Consider the following 23,219-nt stretch of genomic DNA (forward strand, 5'->3'; position numbering starts at 1 on the left):
TTGATTAAATAGCGGAATAGAAAATATGATCCCAAAAAAGTGTATGTATATCACACGTACACAACCACACTAGGCCCCAATTACTATTGTTTGTACCCCTAAAAGGCTAGATGAGGAGTAGGGGGAGTATGGAACAGGCAGCACCCTCAAACCTTCAGTATGAGATTGTGTTCACTGTACCCCACAAAGATTGAGTTCACTGCACCCCACAATGATTGTGTTCACTGCACCCCACAAAGATTGTGTTCACTGCACCTCACAAAGATTGTGTTCACTGTACCCCCCAAAGATTGTGTTCACTGCACCCCACAAAGATTCTGTTCACTGTACCCCACAAAGATTGTGTTCACTGCACCCCAAAAAGATTGTGTTCACTGCACCCCAAAAAGGATGTTGTTCACTGCACCCCAAAAAGGATGTTGTTCACTCCACCCCAAAAAGATTGTGTTCACTGCACCCCACAAAGATTGTGTTCACTGCACCCCAAAAAGATTGTGTTCACTGCACCCCAAAAATGATTTTGTTCACTGCACCCCAAAAAGGATTTTGTTCACTGCACCCCAAAAAGGATGTTGTTCACTCCACCCCAAAAAGATTGTGTTCACTGCACCCCAAAAAGATTGTGTTCACTGCACCCCACAAAGATTCTGTTCACTGCACCCCACAAAGGATTTTGTTCACTGCACCCCAAAAAGATTGTGTCCACTGCACCCCAAAAAGGATGTTGTTCACTGCACCCCAAAAAGGATTTTGTTCACTGCACCCCAAAAAGATTGTGTTCACTGCACCCCACAAAGGATTTTGTTCACTGCACCCCACAAAGATTGTGTTCACTGCACACCAAAAAGGATTGTGTTCACTGCACCCCAAAAAGATTTTGTTCACTGCACCCCAAAAAGATTGTGTTCACTGCAGCCCAAAAAGATTGTGTTCACTGCAGCTCACACACAGAAAAATGGATGTGGATCACTGACACCTGCCTATCTCCAATCCCACACCACACAGCAATATCGATTGTAGTTTGTAGAACACAGTTTCCCTAAAATTCAGCAGACTCTGTCCCTAACAGGATTGAGAAGAGATCGTAGATCAGGATTGAGTGCAGACCCCACCCCCCACACAGCAATATCGATTGTAGTTTGTAGAAGACACTGACCCTATATAATTCAGCAGACTCTATCCCTAAAATGCCTACAACTCGCCCTGCCTAAACACTCCGACCTGTCCCTCAATTCTATCCGGACACAAATGGTTTTTTCCTGCCTATCTTTCCCTAATCAGCAGCCAGCACGTTGATGTGTGCTCTGTCCCTGATATAAGCAGCATAATGACGCCGCTGCGGCTGCCTCGAACTTATAAAGACTTGGTCACATGCTTCAGACGGCCAATCACAGCTACTGAGACATTTGCAGGCATGGCTGGGATGGCTTAAGGCACACCAGTTAAACGATTGTTGATTGGCTGTTGAAAGCCCGCCATGAAAAGAGCGCCAAAGCATGCAAAACCCGGAAATAAAACGACCGAACACGGATTTTTACCCGAACATACAGTAAAGTGTCCGTGTCCGTGTTCGGGTACAAAAAATCCAATTATTCGGTACGAACACGAATAATACAGTCCGTGTTCGCTCAACACTAGCCATAGCAGCTCCAATAAATTCCAGTAAGGTCCATTTGGGGTTCTGCCTGGAGTGACCTGTGCAGATGTGGTCACTATGGCAACTTACCAGGCTCAAAACGTCCAGTTATACTTCCAAACACGTTAACCAGCTCTACACTGCGATCCACGTTGTTAACCTCTAACTGGACCAGCTGACCTTCAGTCAAATTGGGGCCCAGGCCATGAGAAGGAAAAGTTGGATTCCTCCACCCTGAAGGCGCCTCCCGACCTTGGAGTTTACTGTAAGAGAGAAGAAAAGCATAACATGAGCCTTGTGTACCTAGCACCACCATAAAGCCAGGTTTAGTGATGACCAAATTCAGAGGAAATCCAAAAAGAAAAGCATGGCAGGACTCTTGGACACCCAACACCACCATAAAGCCAGTCATTAGTGATGAGAAAATTCAGGAGAAACCAAAAAGAAAAGCATCACACGAGCCTTGTGTACCTAAGACCATAGTAAAGCAAGTAAATACTGATGACAAATTTAGGATAATTTGAAAAGAAAGGGGTCACATGAGCCTTGTGTACCCATGACCATCGTAAAGCAAGTCCTTATGCCCCGTACACACGTGCAGATTGTTGGCCGATTGATCGGCCGTCTTTTGTCCAAGGTCTGTCGTGTCTGTTGAAAACTGCAAAAGACTGCACACAAATATTGTCGGCCAACAACAGCCGACTGCAGAAGTGATGTCATGTGATGGTTTAACTTTCCTTGTCTTTTTTCTTTTCTGAGCATGCCCAGTCTTGCAAATCTGCTGTCTGTCGGCCGAATTCTGTACTGACTGGCGAACAATCGGCCGTTCTGGTGTCGGCATACAAAAATTTTAATGCTTGCACGACAGATTCTGTTCGGCCGAAAGTGCGCTGTCGGCTGTCGGAAGCAGCATACTAACAAGCCGAAAATCGGCCGATCGGTCGTCGGCCGAATCTTTTCGGCCGACAATCTGCACGTGTGTACGGGGCATTAGTGATGACTGAATCCAGGAGATTAAAAAAAAAACATCACATGAGTCTTTTGTACCCAAGACTATCGTATTACCAGTTCTTAGTACTGACCAAATTCAGGAGAATCTCTAAAGAGAATAATCACATGACCCTTGTGTACCCAAGACCATAGTAGAAAAAGTCAATACTGATGACCAAAATCAGTATAATCTGAAAAGAAAATGCTCATGTGAACCTTTTGTACCCAAGACCATTGTAAAACCAGCCTAGGATTGACTAAATTTAGGAGAATCCAAAAAGAAAAGCATCACATGAGCCTTGTGTACCCATGACTATTGTAAAGCAAGTCATTAGTGATGACCAAATTAAGGAGAATCCAAAAAAAGCGTCACATGAGCCTTGTGTACTCAAGACCATCGTAAAACTAGACATTCGAAATGTCCAAAAATAAAAGCATTACATTAGAGCTGTATACCCAAGACAATTGTAAAGCAAATCATCAGTAATGACCAAATTCAGGAGAATCTCAAAAGAAAAGAATCACCTGACCCTTGTGTACCCAAGACCACAGTAAAGCAAGTCAATACTGGTGACCAAATTCAGGCTAATCTGAAAAGAAAAGGGTCCAATGACATGGAGAGAATGGGAAACTTGGTCAGGAATTTTATTCCTGTATGTTATCTCATTGGTGAGATTTTCCTTCTCTTCCAGTAAAAACCTAAGAAGAAAAATGGTGTAAACATGTGCAGAAATAAAAAATTTGTTTTGTTGGGATTCATTTTTTACAAAAATTTTAGTTAAATTTGTTTTCGGAATTCGTTTTGTTTATTCAAAATGTAATTTACTCTATTCAAAATTCGACTTTTGGAAGATGGTTATATTCTACGCCATTCTATTCTATTGTTTCTTCTCTGTTATCCTTTTATTTTCTATTCTATGTTTTTCTTTTCTATCATATTCTATTATTTTCTATTCTATTTAAATCCAAATTTATTCTATTCTAAATTCGAATTTCAGAAAACTGTTATATTCTTTATATTCTATTCTATTCTTTTCTATTGTCTATTCTATTCTATTCTTTACTACTCTATTCTATACTTTTTTATTCTATTCAAATTCAAATGTATTCTATTCCAAATTCGAATTTTGAAACATGGTTACATTCGGTGTATTCGATTCTATTGCTTTTTCTATTTTATTCTATTCTTTTCTATTCTTGTCAATTATTTTCTTTTATTTTCTATTCAATTTTAATCTTTTCTATTCTATTTTAATTCAAATTTAATTCATTCGAATTTTGGGAAAGGGTTCTATTCTTTTATTTTCTATTCTAGTTGAATTTGAATTCATTCTATTTTAAGTTAGAATTTTAGAAGATGGTTATATTCTGTTTTATTCTAATTTATTCTATTTTTTTCTATTCTGTTTTATTATATTCCTTTATTTTCTATTCTATTTTGTTCTGTTAAACGCCTATTCTTTTATTTTCTATTCTATCCATTTTTTTCTATTCTATTTTTTTCTATTCTTTTATTTTGTATTCTGTTTTATTCTATTCTTTTATTTTCTATTCTGTGTTTTTCTGTTTAACTCCTACTTTTTTTATTTTCTAATCTATCACTTTTTTTCTATTCTATTTTTTTTTCTATTCTTTTGTATGCTGTTCTATTTCATTCTATTCCTTTATTTTATATTATATTTTATTCTGCTCTTTTATTTTTCTATTCTATTTCGTTCTGTTTTACTCTAATTCTTTTTTCTATTCTATCCATTTTTTTTCTATTCTATTTTTTTCTATTCTTTTATTTTGTATTCTGTTCTATTCTATTCTTTTATTTTCTATTCAGTGTTGTTCTGTTTAACTCCTATTTTTTTTATTTTCTAATCTATCCCTTTTTTTCTATTCTATTTTTTTTCTATTCTTTTGTTTTGTATGCTGTTCTATTTCATTCTATTCCTTTATTTTATATTATATTTTATTCTGCTCTTTTATTTTTCTATTTTATTTCGTTCTGTTTTACTCTAATTCTTTATTCTATTCTATCCCTTTTTTCTGTTATATTTTTTTACGTATTCTGTGTTCTGTTTTCCTCTATTATATTATATTCTTTTCTTTTCAAGTCTATTATTTTCTATTCTTTTCTATTTTATTCTTTTATTTTCAATTAAATTTTTTTCTCTTTGGAAATTGGAATTCGATTTGAAAACTATTCTATTTCGACTCGTAAAAACTATTCTACTTCCATTCAAAAACTATTAGAATTCAAATTTTGTCCAATATTTTCATTCGTTAGCTCTGATTCATTTAAATTCATTACTATTGTAATTTGGATATTTTGGTACTGGAAAATTCATCAAAATTTCAATTCAGAAAAAAAATGAACCCTACATGTCTAAATAGGTGAGTGGTCATCATCAGGACAGAAGGCATGGACAGCAAGTTTTAACCCTGCCCCACTTCACTTCCTGCAAAAGGAAACCAATCAGAATACTGGATTTATTGACCTGCCGGATGCTGATTGGTTGCAATTTTTTTTTTTCTTGCACATTTGTCATACATCAGCCCCAAAAGCGTTTTCAGATTTGCAATGCAAGCATTCAGTACCTGAGTAAAGACAGAGCTACGGCTTTATCTATTGGCTGAGCCAGTATTTTAGGCAGTCCCGAGGATTTGAAAGGCGGGAACTGGGTGTGGTTAAATGATGGGAATCCGGGAGTGGCAGGGTCTCCAGTACCGAAGTGAACCTGGAAGAAAGCGGCAAAGGGGGAGGAGTTAATTGGAGCAATGTGTCTTCTAAAATGAACATTGGTTCGGGAGTTTGTGGGGGTATAAAGATAACATTTTAACAAAACGTGAAGTTTCGGCACCAATAAATATTTAATGCACCCACTAAGGACTGGTTTATATGTCAGCCGTGATTGCCGCCCCTCTGAATAGTGATGCACAGTGGATGTCTTTTCAGAGGGCAGTTGACAGGTGGCTGGGATGAGGAGACATGTTTTAACCCTTTAAAGGCCACAGCCTTTCACATTACACGCGTTTCGGCGTGGCCCCATTAACTCTCTTAGTGGCAATACTGCCCTCTGAAGGAGAACATGGGGTATAATTTTTGCCGTGGACACTCCATCAAGCTACCAAGGTCAAGATAGGCAATCGGGGGGGGGGGGAGTTAAAACCGAAGCTCCACCATCGTATTTTTTGCAGCCCCCCTGGCCCGCAAGTGTCAACAAAGCTTAACCACTTGCCCCCCAGGCCAATTCTGGCACTTCTCTCCTACATGTGAAAATCTTAATTTTTTTTGCTAGAAAATTACTTATAACCCCCAAACATTATATATGTTTTTTTAGCAGAGACCCTAGGGAATAAAATGGCAGTCGTTGCAACTTTTTATGTCGCACAGTATTTGCGCTGCAATTTTTTAAACCCTTTTTTTTTTTTTAAACCACTAAAGTTAGCCAGATTTTTGCATAATACAAAAAAATTATGTTACGCTGAGTAAATAGATACCTAAACGGTCATGCTTTAACAGTTGCGCATGCTCATGGAATGGCGAAGAACTACAGTACTTAAAAATCTCTATAGGCGACGCTTTAAAAAATTTTACAGGTTACCTTTGTTATGTAATGGTATCAGCCAATGATCAGACCAGTGGTGATGTGCAATTTCTACTTTACTTAACAATGTGGAACGTAGATTGCACAGGAGATCATGTGAACAGTGGTTTGCAGTACAAAACAGCAATATGAGGAAAGGAGAAATATTCATAAAACGTGTGAAAACAATTATATTGCAGTTCTAGTAATGGCCACTAGATGGCGGCAGAGTGTTCTGAGTTCAGTTTACAGATAGGAAAAGATCTGCATATTCTCACGTGTTCCCAGAGATTAATCGTTCATTCAGCAGACTGGGAGTTGAGGGTATTTCCTGCTGGCACAGACTTCACACAGGCACTGCTGATGCTGACTTTGGTCAGGAGGCTCTGGGGGCCATAGATAGGACCAACCGACTGCTTGGACAACTTCTCCACATGGACTGTAACAGAGTCCTCTCCAGTGACTGGGGCTTGGATAAATACTGTGTGCTCTTGTGCTCACTGCTGGAGGCCCACACACCAGGCTTATCGAATGAGGACCCAGCACCTGGGGACAGCTCACTTGCCCAGTCACTGCTGTCCCATCAGGCAGGATCTCTCTGAGCCCAGGAAGCTGGGCGGAGCTGGCATTTATACTCCCTGGGCATGTCCTGGAACTCAGGGGATGCTGGGAGCCCAGAGGATTATGGGGAATTGAGTTAAAGGGACTTGCACCTGCATCTGGATAAAGGGGCACACCACTACACTCCACCCCACTTGAACTTGCGATCCCAGGCAAGTTCACAGACCATACAAAGTCCTCTTGTGCAAAGCATTCAGGTGGTTTCCCAAAGTTGCGCTTCTGAGAACATCTCAAGGGTTGAGGTTCAGGCTCTTCTCCAGGAGCAGGCAAAGGTGCATCCTCACTTTCAGGCCTCTCCGTAGACAGTGGGTCAGAGGGCTCCACAGCAGGAGTAGGAATCTGAGCTGGGCAATCATTGGGCTGTACGGCATCGTCTGTACCTGTAATCTCTCCTGAGAGACTTGGAGGTAGCAGTGGGGGAACAGGGAATAGCCAACACTGATTCTCTGTTGGGGTTGTTACTGGTGGCTCTGAAACCTGTTCTTCTGGCTCTCTAGATGAGCTCCCATGAATCTCCCTGTAGCTTTCAATAGGCTTAAGGAGCCTGCGGTGTAACCGTCTTGGCCTGTCTTGCCGTAACACAACTCCAGGCATTTCCTCCCATGGAGTTTGTAGCTTACCCTGCTGATGTGCACCTTTGCGCCGGTTCAGGACCCTGTCTCCAGGTTTCAGGTCATGGACCTCCGTTCCTGACTCTTCTTGTTCCACCCAGGTTCGATCCTTTACGAACTGTTGGACTTCTGACAGGCGTCGCCTCCACTCTTGAATCCAGGATGCTGGAGTATACTCCATTTCTTCAGTGGGGACAACACCCCATAGATCTGTGGGTCCCCCAAGAGTACGGCCGAACATCACATGGTAAGGAGAGCGACCTGTCGCTGAGTGCACAGTATGGTTATACTTCCAAACCACTTCAGCCAAGTAATGGGTCCATCTGGTTAGTTTCTCACGGGCCAGTCCTCTCAACAGCTGTGTCAGGGTACTATTAAACCTCTCACATGCTCCGTTACCCTGTGGGTGGTATGGGGTCATATGTGTCTTTTTGACACCTAAGGAGTGACACCATTCCTGGAAGAACTCACTTTCAAAGCAGGGCCCTTGGTCTGAATGTATCTTCTGAGGGCAGCCATAAGGGAGACAGAAATGCTTCCACACTGCTTGGGCTGCAGTCTTTGCAGTCTGGTCATGAGTTGGCACGGTTACTGCAAACTTAGTAAAGTGATCCACCATAACAAGGACATAGCGATGTCCATCTTCTGACATGTCAAGGGTGAGAAATTCAACTGTTAGTACTTCCAATGGGGCAGACGTGTTCCAAGTCATGGGAGGCACCTGGGCCTCAGCCCCTTTTGTCACGGAACATACCGCACAGTGCTGAGATATCTGATTAATCAACTGGAACAGCCCCACACACATGGCTTGCCTTTTGAACCAGGCGAATGTCTTGTGGACACCCCAATGTCCTCCTTCCACATGAATTCTTTCTGCCACTTGTCTAGCTCTGGCCCGTGACAGTACGACCTGCCAGGTTACCGAAGAGTCATGGGGGAACATTATTCTGCGATACAATATGCCATCTCTCAAGAGGAAACGTGACCATTCACCCAACAGTTTTTGTGTCTCTGGCAGCAGTCGCGATCTTTCTCTTCTACTGGGCCACCGCTGTAACTGCATCGCTTCTCTTACTGGGGCAATCACAGGATCATTCTTCTGTATTTCCGCCCAGTTATACTCTTTCAATACATGGATGAGGTCCACCCGTGGTTGACTATTAGGTCTAGCCCTCATTACGAGTGGAATTTCTTCTTCTTCAGCCTCTTCATCCACATCTCGCTGTGGTTGTACTGAAGGGTACCGTGATAGGGCATTGGCCACGTGTTTGTCCTTTAGTGCTGCCAAGGTAAGAAGCAGATTTCTAATTTCTTTAGGTGGTCCCAGGTGGGTAGGACATCGTTTCAACAGCTCGGGCTTCAGCCCCTGGATGATATTCATGCCCAATATCACCTGCGGCTGTCCTTTTCCGGATACACGTGTAACCACCACACCTTTTTGGCCAAGGTCCTGTCCCCACAGTTTTACCTTCATCCAGGTAATCCCAACCACTTCTATAGGAAGTTCGTTGGCAGCTGTCAGTGAGGACCATGGGGTATCTCGACTCATTTTCTTCTTTGGGAAGTATTGCTGGAACAAAGGTTCTGGTAGAATAGTGACTTGGGAGCCAGTGTCGAAGAGACACTCGATCTCTTGGCCATCGAAGTACCCATGTACCACAGGGCAATCGACCCCCACGTCCTCCGTGTGTGACTGGGGAGTCGTTTTGCTGGACCGCCCCACTGCTTGACTCCTAGCGGCGGGGCGCTCTGGGTTTAATGGCCCCCTTGGTATTTGATCAGGACAGTCCCTCAAGCAATGTCCCTTTTGTTGACAGCCCCAACATGGGGAGGGTGACCTCTCCCTTCTTGGTCGCCGGCGGGGCGGTGATCGGTTTCTCCATGAAGGGATGTTCTCCCTTGGCCCCCTTGGATTATCTCACTCACGCCTCAGCGTGGCAAGTTCTATCTGGAGCTGGGCCATTCCTTCTGTCAGCTTGTGGATGGCCACCTCCCATGGAGCTATTTGTTCAGTTTGTGGCAGTTTACATGGTTTATCCCCTGTGCTGGCCATGAGAACGTCCACACTGGCACGTCTGGGCTCTGAATACAGGATAGCTGCTTCTAAAATTTCGTGGAATTTCAAGTTTGGGTTACTTCTGTCCTTTTCTTGTAGCTTTTCCCTGACTTTGTCAGACAGAAGTCCATCCAAAAACTGATCCTTCAGCCACCCGTCTGTATCACTCCAGCCAGCACGTCCTGCTCGCCTCCTCTCATTGCGTCGGATCTCGGCTGCTATATCCTGCAGTTCCAGAGCGTACTGCGGAATGGATTCTCCCACTCTCTGCCTTCTACTGATAAAGCGAGCCCTAAGATCCCCTAATGCAACCGGTTGGGTATACACTGCTTCCAAGCGGCTGATTATCTTGTCTAGGGAATCCTGGTCCTCTGCTGGAAGGTGCAAAATTAACTTCCTTGCTTCCCCTTCAAGGGCATTAATGGCCAGATCTGCCTGCTGTGTGGGTGGCACCCCATATGACCGGATCAAGCCCCGCAATCTCCTAATCCAGTCATCCAAGTCCTGATCTGGTCCTGTGTACTTAGGCAGTTGCTGTGGTAGCAATCCTGCCAGCAATAGGGAAGCTATGGCAGACTGTTTGACACCCTCAGTGCTGCTTCCCTCACCACTGACTGACATGGCTGATCCTGTTCGTGACGCCAAGTGTTATGTAATGGTATCAGCCAATGATCAGCCAATGATCAGACCAGTGGTGATGTGCAATTTTTTTTTTTACTTAACAATGTGGAACGTAGATTACACAGGAGATCATGTGAACAGTGGTTTGCAGTACAAAACAGCAATATGAGGAAAGGAGAAATATTCATAAAACGTGTGCAAACAATTATATTGCAGTTCTAGTAATGGCCACTAGATGGCGGCAGAGTGTTCTGAGTTCAGTTTACAGATAGGAAAAGATCTGCATATTCTCACGTGTTCCCAGAGATTAATCGTTCATTCAGCAGACTGGGAGTTGAGGGTATTTCCTGCTGGCACAGACTTCACACAGGCACTGCTGATGCTGACTTTGGTCAGGAGGCTCTGGGGGCCGTAGATAGGACCAACCGACTGCTTGGACAACTTCTCCACATGGACTGTAACAGAGTCCTCTCCAGTGACTGGGGCTTGGATAAATACTGTGTGCTCTTGTGCTCACTGCTGGAGGCCCACACACCAGACTGATCGATTGATGACCCAGCACCTGGGGACAGCTCACTTGCCCAGTCACTGCTGTCCCATCAGGCAGGATCTCTCTGAGCCCAGGAAGCTGGGCGGAGCTGGCATTTATACTCCCTGGGCATGTCCTGGAACTCAGGGGATACTGGGAGCCCAGAGGATTATGGGGAATTGAGTTAAAGGGACTTGCACCTGCATCTGGATAAAGGGGCACACCACTACACCTTTATAAAGTTACAGAGGAGGTACAGGCTAGAATTATTGCTCTCGCTCTAACGATGATGGCTATACCTCACATGTGTGGCTTAAAAGCCGTTTAGGTATGCGGGAGTGATGTGCGTATGCGTTTGATTCTGCTTCTGCGGGCACGACGTGCATATGCACTCACTTTACCTTTTTTTTATTATTATTTATTTTATTTTTATATTTTGACACTTTCCTTTTACATTTTTTTTATCACTTTTATTCCTTTTAAAATGTAAACTCTTATAATAGGAATAAAGATGACAGGTCCTCTTTATGGAGAGATGTGGGGTCTATAAGTCCCCAGATCTCTCCTCTAGGCTTTATTTTTACACTTTACCTTAAATTTTTATTTTTTTTATCACTTTTATCCCTATTATAAAGAATGTAAACATCCCTTCTAATAGGAATAGGGCATAACATGTCCTCTTTATGGAGAGATGTGGGGTCTATAATTCCCCAGATCTCTCTTCTAGGCTTTATTTTTACACTTTCCCTTAAAGTTTTTATTTTTTTATCACTTTTATTCCTATTACAAAGAATGCAAACATCCCTTGTAATAGGAATAGGGCATAACAGGTCCTTTTTATGGAGAGATGTGGGGTCTATAAGACCCCACATCTCTCCTCTAGACTGCAAAGCCTGAGATAAAAAAATAAATCTCGGCTTCCCAGCTGGTGAGGCCGGACGTGACGTCATAACATCGCACCCAGCCTCAGAAGGTCGTAGAGATGACCAGGGACCATCTGGTCTTTGGTCAGCTCTATGGTAAATGGCCACCGCCAGCAGATTCATTCTCCGGCTTGCCAATCACACAGGAGAGCCGGCAGAAGCACCGGAGGCCAGCTGGAAGGGGAGAATTGTCCCCTCCCACCGCCTGTAAAAACAATCAAGTGGCTGAACAGCTGCTATAATTGTTTTTACGGTGCAGGGAATCGCCAGCTATAAAAGAAGACATCTGAATGATGCTTGTAGCTGCACCCATCTTACAGATATCTCCACTCAAAGTCTACGACATCATATGACGTCGTTGGACGGAAAGTGGTTAAGATGTACATAGCTTTAATTCGAGGGGAGGCCAAAAAGGTCTTACCCTCACAATGAACTAGATGTGCTAGAGATCTGAAATTTTGCAGGTGGATATCTTAGTAATATGCTTGCCAATTTTTGTTTTTGTAGGTCATAGTGATTTAGAGTTAGAGCCAAGAGAAATGGGTTCCCAGGTTTCTGGCACCTTTCCAAAAACAGCAAAGAGTGGATTGTGCTCAAAGCATTTTGGACCTGTACCAGAAAGATGAGGAGGAGTTTTTAAACAGATTAGTGACCATGGATGAAAGCTGGGTATTTCTATATGATCCTGAGACTAAAGAAATGAATAAAACATGGAAACATGCTTTATCACCCACCCCCAAAAAGGCTAGGGTGCAACATTCATCCAGCAAGGTCATGTTGCCAGCTGGTATTCCTCCAAATCTGCATACAGATATCTCCACTCAAAATCCACGACCGAAGTGGTTAGATTTTAAATGGCTCTAATACGAGGGGAGGCAAATAGGTTCTTAAACTCACCATGATCTATATGTGCTGGAGATCTGTAAAAGAAGACATCTGAATGATGCCTGTAGCTGCACCCATCTTTCAGATATGTCCACTCACGGTCCACAATGTCATATGATGTCATTGGGCGGGAAGTGGTTAAGATGTAAATGGCTCTAATACGAGGGGAAGCTAATAGGTTCTTACCCTTACCATGATCTAGATGCACTTGGGATCTGAAAAAGAAGACATCTGAATGATGCCTGTAGCTGCACCCTTCTTTCAGATATCTCCACTCAAAGTCCATGACGTCATATGACTTCGTTGGGTAGGAAGTGATTAAGATGTAAATGGCACTAATATCAGAGGAGGCCAATAAGTTCTTACCCTCCCCATGATCTAGATGTGCTGGAGATCTGAAATGTTGCAGGTTTATAGGTGGATATCTTAGTAATATGCATGACAATTTTTGTAGGTCGTGGTGATTTAGAGTTAGAGCCAAGAGAAATTGGTTCCCAGGTTACTGACACCTTTTCAAAAACAGCAACGAGTGGAATGTGTTCATAGCGTTTTGGACCTGTACCACAAAGATGAGGAGGAATTTTTAAACAGATTAGTGACCATGGATGAAAGCCGGGTATATCTATATGATCCTGAGACTAAACAAATGTGTAAAACATGGAAGCATGCTTCATCACCCACCCCCAAAAAGGCTGAGGTGCAACATTTACCCAGCAAGGTCATGTTGGCAGCTGGTAATCCTCCAAATCTGCATACTTCTACGCAGATGGTATTAAAGATCTGTTCTACAGATGTGAGAAGTGAGTAAACATAAGAGGTGGATATGTAGAGAAGGAAGAGTCAGTGCACAAAATGTCAGATCCCTAGCACATCTAGATCTTGGTGAAGGTAAGAACTTATTGGTCTCCCATCATACTTGTGATACATTTGATATTTTGGCCTAGTACTATGACACTTATCATAACAAATAGACATGCGCAAAGGGTGCGCCAGGTGTGCCTGGACACACCCTACTCACCCCATACACATTAACATTATCACTCTGTGTGCCAGCAGGAAGATGGGAAAGATCTCCCTCTTACTAGCTCTGCCATAAGAAAAGTGTCTCTATGTGTCGGCAAGGAAATCAATATGCGGGGGCCATATTATATGAAGACACACACTGTCAGGAACGCTCCCTGTGCACACTGAAGTACTGTCATGAATCTGCAACCTAAGGGTTAACCTAGCTCAGACTAATTTCATTAATTGGCAACAGGCTGCCTTATTTAAGCATATGAAACCTGTTGTATCTGCCAGCATCTCACAACTTTATCTCAAGCCGTGGAGACCCTTAAGGAAGGCTACATGCATCTGGAGGAACGGATGCGTTCTGCACCTGGGATCCCCCCTGTGACAACAGCTTCTTCTTCCTCAGTACCAGCAGAACCTACTCCAGGTCCCACGGTAGTGATGTTGCCATCCAAACCCCGGGTCCCTACACCCGAAAAGTTCTCAGGGGACCGAGGCAAGTTCAGGGCGTTTCACAACGCATGTGAATTATATTTCTCTCTGCAACCTCAGACTTTTTCCTTGGAGGCAAACCAAAGTGGGCTTTGTTATCTCCCTGCTCCTGGATGAACCACAGTCTTGGGCTCATCAGCTTATTGAAGAGCGCAGTCCTCATCTGGAGTCCTTATTGTCTTTCTTCAGTGCCATGGCCCAGCTGTATGACGACCCTCAGCGAACCTCCACCGCTGAGGCTGCTCTGCACGCGCTTCAGCAGGGTCGAAGAGCTGTGGAAGCCTACGTAACAGACTTTAGGCTTTGGAATTCCGACACCCAGTGGAATGACGCTGCATTACGGCATCAGTTCCGTTTAGGTCTGTCTGAAGGGCTGAAGGACGAGCTAGCCCGAGTTGGGGTTCCTGACACCCTAGAGCAGTGATGGCGAACCTTGGCACCCCAGATGTTTTGGAACTACATTTCCCATGATGCTCAACTACACTGCAGAGTCCACAAGCATCATGGGAAATGTAGTTCCAAAACATCTGGGGTGCCAAGGTTCGCCATCACTGCCCTAGAGACTTTAATAAATCTGGCTATTCAGATAGACCGCCGGCTCCGGGAACGCCGTGCAGAACGTTCCACCCAGCAGCCTCGTCCGGCCTGCATGATGCCGCGGTTCGCGGCCCCGGTACACGTCCCTTCCTTTAATCCGTTTCCTACCAGCTCTGCTCCTGCTAACCTCGCTACGGATGTCCCAGAACCCATGCAGCTTGGTGTTAGGAGACCTGCTCTGTCTACTGAAGAAAGGCACCGCCGGCGACAGAACAATCTCTGCCTGTACTGTGGAGAAGCTGGTCACTACGTGCGTTCCTGCCCTGCGAAGCTACGTAAGTGCCTTTCCATCTCCCCATCCAGTGGTCCAGCATCCACTTCCAGTGCTTCTCACCTAGCCTTCCCTGTCTCGTTTCAGCTTCCAGGAGGTACCATACCAGTAACTGCGATTATTGACTCCGGAGCATGTAGTTGCTTTATCAACCTGTCATTCGCTGTTCAACAGGGTATTCCACTTCAACCTAAGACCCAAGGACTTACCATCTTCATGGCTGATGGTTCCCACATCAGTTCCGGACCTGTGACCCAGAAGACTCCTCCTCTCCTCATGATCTCCTCTTGTGACCATAAGGAACTAATAAGCCTAGACGCTATCACGTCCCCCTTGTTTCCAGTCATCTTGGGGTTACCTTGGTTGAAGGCACACAACCCCCAAATCGACTGGACCTCTGGAGTCATCAAGTTCCCGTCTACCAACTGCTTGAATTCCTGCCTGCCTGACTCTCTCAGCTCCTCCAGAGCCTTGTTGTGCCTAGAATCTGATCCAGATTTATGCTCTGTCGTGCCTGAGGCTTATCATAATTTTCTGGACGTTTTCAGCAAACGCGGGGCTGAGACCCTTCCCCCTCATCGTCCTTATGACTGCCCTATAGAGCTGCTTCCAGGGGCCGAGATTCCGTTTGGTCGTATCTACACATTATCCGAACGGGAGTTGGAGGTTCTTAAGGAATACGTGGACGAGAGCTTAAAGAAGGGTTTCATCCGCCCATCTACTTCACCAGCAGGAGCAGGAACCTTTTTTGTAGAAAAAAAGGATCACTCTCTCCGTCCTTGTGTGGATTACCGAGAGTTGAATAAAGTCACTGTTAAAAACCGCTATACTCTCCCCTTGGTTCCAGAACTCTTTCAGAGATTAAGGTCTGCTGTCTTGTTTACCAAATTAGACTTACGTGGGGCCTACAATTTGGTTCGTATCCGCGAAGGGGACGAGTGGAAAACGGCGTTCCGTACCAGGTTTGGGCATTTCGAGTACCTGGTGATGCCCTTCGGCCTCTGCAACGCCCCGGCTACATTCCAGCATTTTGTAAATGACATCTTCAGAAATAGGCTTGACACCTTAGTAATTGTCTATTTAGACGATATTTTAATCTTTTCTGCGTCTCTGGACCAGCATCGGGAGCACGTCAGGAACGTTCTCGGCCGCCTCCGCCAACATGGACTCTATGCTAAGGCCGAGAAATGTGAATTTGAACAGAAAAGCATCCAGTTCTTGGGCCTGATCATATCCACAGAAGGAGTAAGGATTGATCCTCAAAAAGTTTCAGCTATTCTGGATTGGCCGGCTCCATCTGACAAAAAAGGGGTGCAGCGCTTTGTGGGATTTGCAAATTTCTACAGGAAATTCATTAAGGGTTTCTCTACCATCATCTCCCCTATCACACAGCTTACCAAGCAGAACATTCGCTTCCATTGGTCCCCTGAAGCCCAGACCGCCTTCTCTGTCCTGAAAAAGCTGTTTACTACTGCTCCTATCCTGAGACACCCTGATCCCACCTTACCTTACCTCCTTGAGGTGGATGCCTCAGAAGTGGCTGTAGGGGCTGTTATCTCCCAAAGACAGGGAGTTAAAGACTTGGTACACCCTGTAGCCTTCTTTTCCCGCAAACTCTCTCCAGCAGAGAGAAACTATGATGTGGGCGATTGTGAACTTTTGGCCATCAAGGCGGCACTCGAGGAGTGGCGATATTTACTCGAAGGGGCAGCACATCCCATCCTTATCTTCACCGACCAAAAGAACCTCGAATACTTGAGATCTGGCAAACGGCTGAGACCACGCCAGGCACAGTGGGCTCTGTTCTTTTCGAGGTTCGCCTTTCATATTACTTACCGACCTGGTTCCAAGAACATCAAACCGGATGCACTCTCCCGCATATTCGATGACCCTAAGGAAATTCCTGTACCTGACACCATCCTGTCTCAAGGTAACTTTCTTCTTCCCTTAACTAATTTGATGGCTCATATTAAACAGGCTTCTGCGAGTATTCCCTGTCTTCCTGAAATTTCTCTGGTACCTAAGGACGGTTTGCTATGGTTTGGGGACAAGATCTTCGTTCCAGAAGATGTCCGAATGTCTGTCCTGGGTTCTTGTCATGACCATCCCTTGGCAGGTCACTTTGGAGTCCGTAAGACCCTTGACTTGCTGCAGCATACATTCTGGTGGCCCGACCTGGAAAAAAGTTGTAGGGACTACGTGTCTTCCTGTGCTGTGTGTTCCCGAAGCAAGCCCGCGAGAAGTCAGTCATGGGGCCTCCTTAGACCACTTCCAGTTCCTGACAGACCGTGGAGGATGATCGCCATGGATTTTATTGTGGAACTTCCTCCTTCTAAGGGATGCTCTGCCATTTTTGTTGTTGTGGACCGATTGTCTAAAATGGCCCATTTTTTGCCCCTCAGGGGTACTCCCTCCGCCAAGGAAACTGCAGAAGTCTTCGTAAAAGAGATTGTTAGGCTTCACAGGGTACCTGCAAATATTGTCTCTGACAGAGGGGTGCAGTTCACCTCCCGCTTCTGGAAAGCATTATGCAGTCTGTTGAAGATCGAATTATCCTTGTCTTCTGCTTACCACCCACATTCGGTGTTTTACCACCTTTGTTCAATACGATTGGGTGGCCTTGCTGCCATTTACCGAGTTTGCCTATAATAATGCTAAACATTCCGTTACTGGACAATCTCCATTCTTCTCAAACTACGGCTTCCATCCATCCTTCTTGCCCGATATCCCTTCTGACTCTGGAGTCCCCGCAGTACAGGACACTATTGATTTCTTTGCTCGCAACAGCAAATTACTGCAAGAAGCCATACTTAAGGCACAAACGGCATCTAAGAAGATCTTTGACAGAAGAAGAAGGGGAGAATTGATTCTTCAACCAGGTGACCAGGTTTGGTTGTCTACAACTAACCTCCGTTTAGCCTGTCCATCTAAGAAATTGGCTCCCAGGTTTATTGGACCCTTTCCGGTCAAGAGTAAACTTAATGAAGTTTCCTATAAATTATCTTTACCCAATTCACTCCGCATTCACCCAGTATTTCACGTCTCCTTGTTAAAGCCTGCAGTTACCTTCGACCTAACCCTTAGCTCTAAGCCTTATACCCTAATCTTTTCCTGGATTTTACATGGAGAGGGGAAGGATTAGGACCCCTGTTGGAGGGAATTAGGCTATTTCCTGTGCTAGTCAAATGTTTTTCATCGATTTATAATGGGAAACGCATTTGGCCACTTAATGGTGCAAAGTATGTCTTATGGCCAAATGCAGTATTTTCCATTTTAAATCAATGAGGAACATTCAACCAGCACAGAAAATAGCCTAATACCATTCTTTTATTTATTTATATTTTTTGCCCCATTCACAACGAATAAATGTATAGTTCCTTGAAAGAGTATTCACACCCCTTGAAATTTTCCACATTTTGTCATGTTACAACCAAAAACATAAATGTATTTTATTGGGATTTTTTTTGATAGACCGACACAAAGTGGGGGCTTTCGTGGTGCTGCACAATTCATATATCTGTGAGCTGAGCTGATGTTTTTGCTGGATTGGGAATGTCTCTTTGCTGGAGGGGGCATGTCTCTTTGCTGGAGGGAGCATGTCTCTTTGAAGGGGGGGCATGTCTCTTTGCTGGAGGGGGAATGTCTCTTCACTTGAGGGGGCATATCTCTTTGTGGGAGGGGACATATCTTTTTGCTGGAGGGAGCATGTCTCTTTGCTGGAGGGGGCATGTCTCTTTGCTGGAGGGAGCATGTCTCTTTGCTGGAGGGGGCATGTCTCTTTGCTGGAGGGGGCATGTCTCTTTGTGGGAGGGGCATGTCTCTTTGCTGGATTGTGCATGTCTTTTTGTGGGAGGGGACATATCTTTTTGCTGGAGGGAGCATGTCTCTTTGCTGGAGGGAGCATGTCTCTTTGCTGGAGGGGGCATGTCTCTTTGCTGGAGGGGGCATGTCTCTTTGTGGGAGGGGCATGTCTCTTTGCTGGATTGTGCATGTCTCTTTGTGGAAGGGGACATGTCTCTTTGCTGGAGGGGGCATGTCTCTTTGCTGGATTGGGCATGTCTCTTCTCTTTGCTGGAAGGGGCATGCCTCTTTGCTGGATTAGGCATGTCTCTTTGCTGGACTGGGGATGATTCTTTGCTGGATTAGGAATGTCTCTTTGCTTGATTAGGCATGTCTCTTTGCTGGATTGGGCATGTCTCTTTGCTGGATTGGGCATGTCCCTTTGCTGGAAGGGGCATGCCTCTGTGCTGGAAGGGGCATGCCTCTTTGCTGGAAGGGGCATGCCTCTTTGCTGGATTAGGCATGTCTCTTTGCTGGATTGGGCATGTCTCTTTACTGGATTGGGCATGTCTCTTTGCTGGAAGGGGCATGCCTCTTTGCTGGAAGGGGCATGCCTCTTTGCTGGACTGGGGTTGTTTCTTTGCTGGATTAGGCATGTCTCTTTGTTGGATTGGGCATGTCTCTTTGCTGGATTGGGCATGTCTCTTTGCTGGATTGGGCATGTCTCTTTGCTGGAAGGGGCATGCCTCTTTGCTGGAAGGGGCATGCCTCTTTGCTGGACTGGGGTTGTTTCTTTGCTGGATTAGGCATGTCTCTTTGTTGGATTGGGCATGTCTCTTTGCTGGATTGGGCATGTCTCATTGCTGGATTGGGCATGTCTCTTTGCTGGAGGGGGCATGTCTCTTTGCTGGATTGGGCATGTCTGATTGCTGGATTGGGCATGTCTCTTTGCTGGAGGGGGCATGTCTCTTTGCTGGAGGGGGCATGTCTCTTTGCTGAATATATGGGGCTGCCTCTTTACTAAATGGGGATGTCTCTTTGCTTCATGGAAATGTCCCTTTGCTGAATTTATGGAAATGCCTCTTGCTAAATATATAGGGATGTCTCTGCTCTATTGGGCTGTCTCATTACGATTTGGGGATGTCTCTTTACTTTATAGAAATGCCTCTTTGCTGGATGGGCATGATTTCTTTTTTTTTTTTTTTTTTTTGGGGGGGGGGGGGCAGCGTTTCATTCTTGGACCCAGGCAGCACAATGTCTTGGGCTAGCCCCAATGCTGTTTGTTCACTAAGGTTCTGTAACAAACCTCCGAGGGCTTCACAGAACAGCTGTATTTATACTGAGATTACATTACACACAGGTGGACTCTATTTACTCACTTCACAATTATGTGCCACTTTGTGTCGGTCTATCACATAAAATCCCAATAGAACACATTTACGTTTTTGGTTGTAAAATGACAAAATGTGGAAAATGTAAAGGGGTATGAATACTTTTTTAAGGCACTTTACATGCATTTAAACTGGGAGAATTGATATGTAATTTTATTTTATAAAAATACCCCAAGTTGTAGTACTCACATGTCCATATACTGCAGCATCATGCCTGTCTGTGAATATTAGGACACCCACGGCTCCGGCCCGCTCAGCGTTGTACACCTAAAAGCCACAATGAGGAGAAATCAATGTGTGTGCAGTATGAATATATTTGTGGATCTTCAGGAACCCACTGCTCACCTTCTCCGCAAAGGTAATAGACCCCGTCCTCACAATCACCAGATTGTCTGTGACATTCACTCCCCAGGTACTCAGGAAGTTGAAGTCCTCCTTCCTCCCATAGTTTACGTACACCAGCCCTGCCTGGAGGTATATAGAGAGACATATATAATACATAGGTTCAGTTTGGTATGTGTAGAGACAGATACACAGTATGGTAGGTGCAGTGGCATAGCGTGGGGGGTGCTGGGGGGGCCAGCCGCACCGGGCGCAAAATTTTGGGGGGCGCATTCCAGACATCTCATGTCTCCCGCAAGTCGCGGGTGTCTCCCGCTTTCCGTCCTGAGCTCACGGACACCCGCAAGCTTAGGGCAATATAACTGCTGTTAGTGTCAGTGAGTTTGAGTCATCTCTCTCAGTCTCAAGCCTGCAGTGTGTGAGAAGGGAGCCGCTACATCCTTTGTAGGTCCGGCTCACAGGCGGAGTGATATCAAATGCACTCCGCCTGTGGGAGGAGCGGCAGAGAGGAAGCAGCGGCTTTGCTGTCTACTCCAGCCGCATGCTTCCATTCCAGGAGGCAGTTTGGCCTGCGCCATCGATTCGGCCTGACTGACTGCACAGAGACAACACCGGTGAGAGTTCCTTTGCTGGCCTGGGGCCCAGGGAAGTGGACATGGTCAGTGTAGTGGGGTAAGTAGGTGACAGTGTAGGGGGGTCAGTGTAGGGGTCAGTTTAGGGGGGGTAAGTGTGGGGGGTCAGTGTAGGGGGGCCAGCCTAGGGGGGTCAGTGAGGGTGTCTGTGTAGGGGTCAGTGAAGGGGGGTCAGTGAAGGAGGGGCAGGGCAGAAGGGTCAGTGAAGGGGGGCCAGTGTATGTGTCACTGTAGGGGGGTCAGTGAAGGGGTCAGTGTAGTGTTAGTGAAGGGTTCAGTGTAGGGGGGTCAATGAAGGGGGGTCAGTGAAGGAGGGGCAGGGAAGAAGGGTCAGTGAAGGGGGGCCAGTATATGTGTTAGTGTAGTGGTCAGGTAGGTCTGTGTAGTGGTGAAGTAGGTGTCAGTATAGTAATCAGGTAGGTTAGTGTAGGAATCAGGTAGGTCTCTGTAATGATCATATAGGTCTCTGTAGGTGTCAGTATAGTGATCAGGTAGGTTAGTGCAGGAAACAGGTAGGTCAGTGTAGTGGTCAGTGTATTGGTCAGGTAGGTTTGTGTAGTGGTCAGGTAGGTTTGTGTAATTGTCAGTATAGTAATTCGGTAGGTCAGTGTGGTGATCAGGTTGGTCAGTGTAGTGGTCAGGTAGGTCTCTGTTGGTGTCAGTATAGTGATCAGGTAGGTTAGTGCAGGAAACAGGTAGATCTGTGTAGTGGTCAGTGTAATTGTCAGGTAGGTCTGTTTAGTGGTCAGGTAGGTCTGTGTAGGTGGCAGTATAGTAATCAGGTAGGTCAGTGTAGGAATAAGGTAGGTCTGTGTAGTGGTCAGCTAGGTCAGTGTAGGTGTCAGTGTAGTAGTCTGTGTAGTGATCTAGTAGATTTGTGTAGGGGGCGCAAATTACTTACCTTGCCCTGGGCGCTGACAACCCAGGCTACGCCACTGGGTAGGTGCACACTCAGAAGATGTCCAGTATATAATATGGAGCTCAGTGCCTCCTGGCTTATATACAGTACAATGCAGTGACCAGTCCTTGGTTGCAGTGTGCAGTACAGAGCATATTACCTTATAGAAAGTGTCAGTGTGCAATACAGAGATCAGGAGACCTGTAGGGAGGTGCAATACAGAGACCAGGAGACATGTAGGGAGGTGCAATACAGAGACCAGGAGACATGTAGGGAGGTGCAATACAGAGACCAGGAGACCTGTAGGGAGGTGCAATACAGAGACCAGGAGACCTGTAGGGAGCACCCCATTGCATTTCACTTGTGCCGTGGGGTGAGAGAAGATATGTCGTATCCACGATAACATGGTAGTGCCGAGGCCAATAGATCGTGGCATCGACATCATAAAACGCCAACTGACCCGATCAAAGGCCTTTTCGGCATCAGTATTAAGAAGAACACAAGGAGTGTGGGATTTCTGAGCAACGTGTATCAAGTTCAACACTTTAGAGGTGTTGTTCCTCGCTTTACGAGTCTGGATAAACCCCACTTGATCCAAGTGAATTAGATGAGTCATGTGGGGTGCCAAGCGATTAACCAAGATCTTAGAGATCAATTTCAGACCTACGTTCAACAAGGAGATTAGGCGGTAGCTTCCACAAAGCGACGGATCCTTCCCTTCCTTCGGAATCAAAGAGATATGAGCTCGGAGCGAGTAAGTGGGAAAAATGGATTTTTGTAAGATCTTACCGTAAAATCCTTTTCTCTTAAGCTCATTGACAGACGTAGTCTTCTTGATTCTCAAGAGCTGGGTTATGTTGTCTCCGCAGGAGTAGGACTAGGCAGAAAGACAAAACGTTCTGGCTCCACCTTAGGGGCAGTCCCTGAGGGTATATCCTCCCTCTGTGCTACAGGGAATCAGTTCTGTTTTAAAGCAGTACAGAGAATTTAACCCAACCCAACTCAATGATAGAGGGGCGGGTACTACGTCTGTCAATGAGCTTAAGAGAAAAGGATTTTACGGTAAGATCTTACAAAAATCCATTTTTCTCTATCGCTCATTGACAGACGTAGTCTTCTTGATTCTCAAGAGCTGGGACATCCAGAAGCAGTGCCACAAATGAGGGGTGGGATTGACAAAATCAAATCCAATCTAGAAGGCCCAACCGGTGCCAAACTAGAAGTTTTAAAGGCTCATTATAAACAAAGAATGAGACTAAAGAAAAATTTTCCAACGGAAAAAACCCTCGAGGTAGACCACTGGTCTCCTCAAATTGCGGCCTGCAAAACCTTGCGGCCAAACGAGGCATCAGACGATG

General features: G+C 45.2%; 2 protein-coding genes across 2 annotated transcripts in view; one reads left to right on the top strand and one right to left on the bottom strand.

Annotated features, from left to right (window-relative positions):
- LOC309554779 (transferrin receptor protein 2-like) overlaps window positions 1-20,490 on the bottom strand; it is a gene marked incomplete at its 5' end in the record, with an annotated part of 54,765 nt that extends 34,275 nt beyond the window's left edge. The window contains 4 exons of the mRNA XM_082256479.1: window positions 1,727-1,899; window positions 5,213-5,352; window positions 20,179-20,256; window positions 20,335-20,490. Coding sequence (XP_082112605.1) covers window positions 1,727-1,899; window positions 5,213-5,352; window positions 20,179-20,256; window positions 20,335-20,490 — 547 coding nt within the window. The remainder of the gene's footprint in view (window positions 1-1,726; window positions 1,900-5,212; window positions 5,353-20,178; window positions 20,257-20,334) is intronic.
- Window positions 1-23,219, top strand: part of LOC309553054 (uncharacterized protein) — a gene marked incomplete at its 3' end in the record, with an annotated part of 310,864 nt that overhangs the window by 54,818 nt on the left and 232,827 nt on the right. The gene's annotated exons all lie outside the window — the stretch shown is intronic.

This window comes from Pelophylax lessonae, assembly GCF_965119305.1.
Source record: "Pelophylax lessonae genome assembly, chromosome: 4".
NCBI lineage: Eukaryota > Metazoa > Chordata > Amphibia > Anura > Ranidae > Pelophylax > Pelophylax lessonae.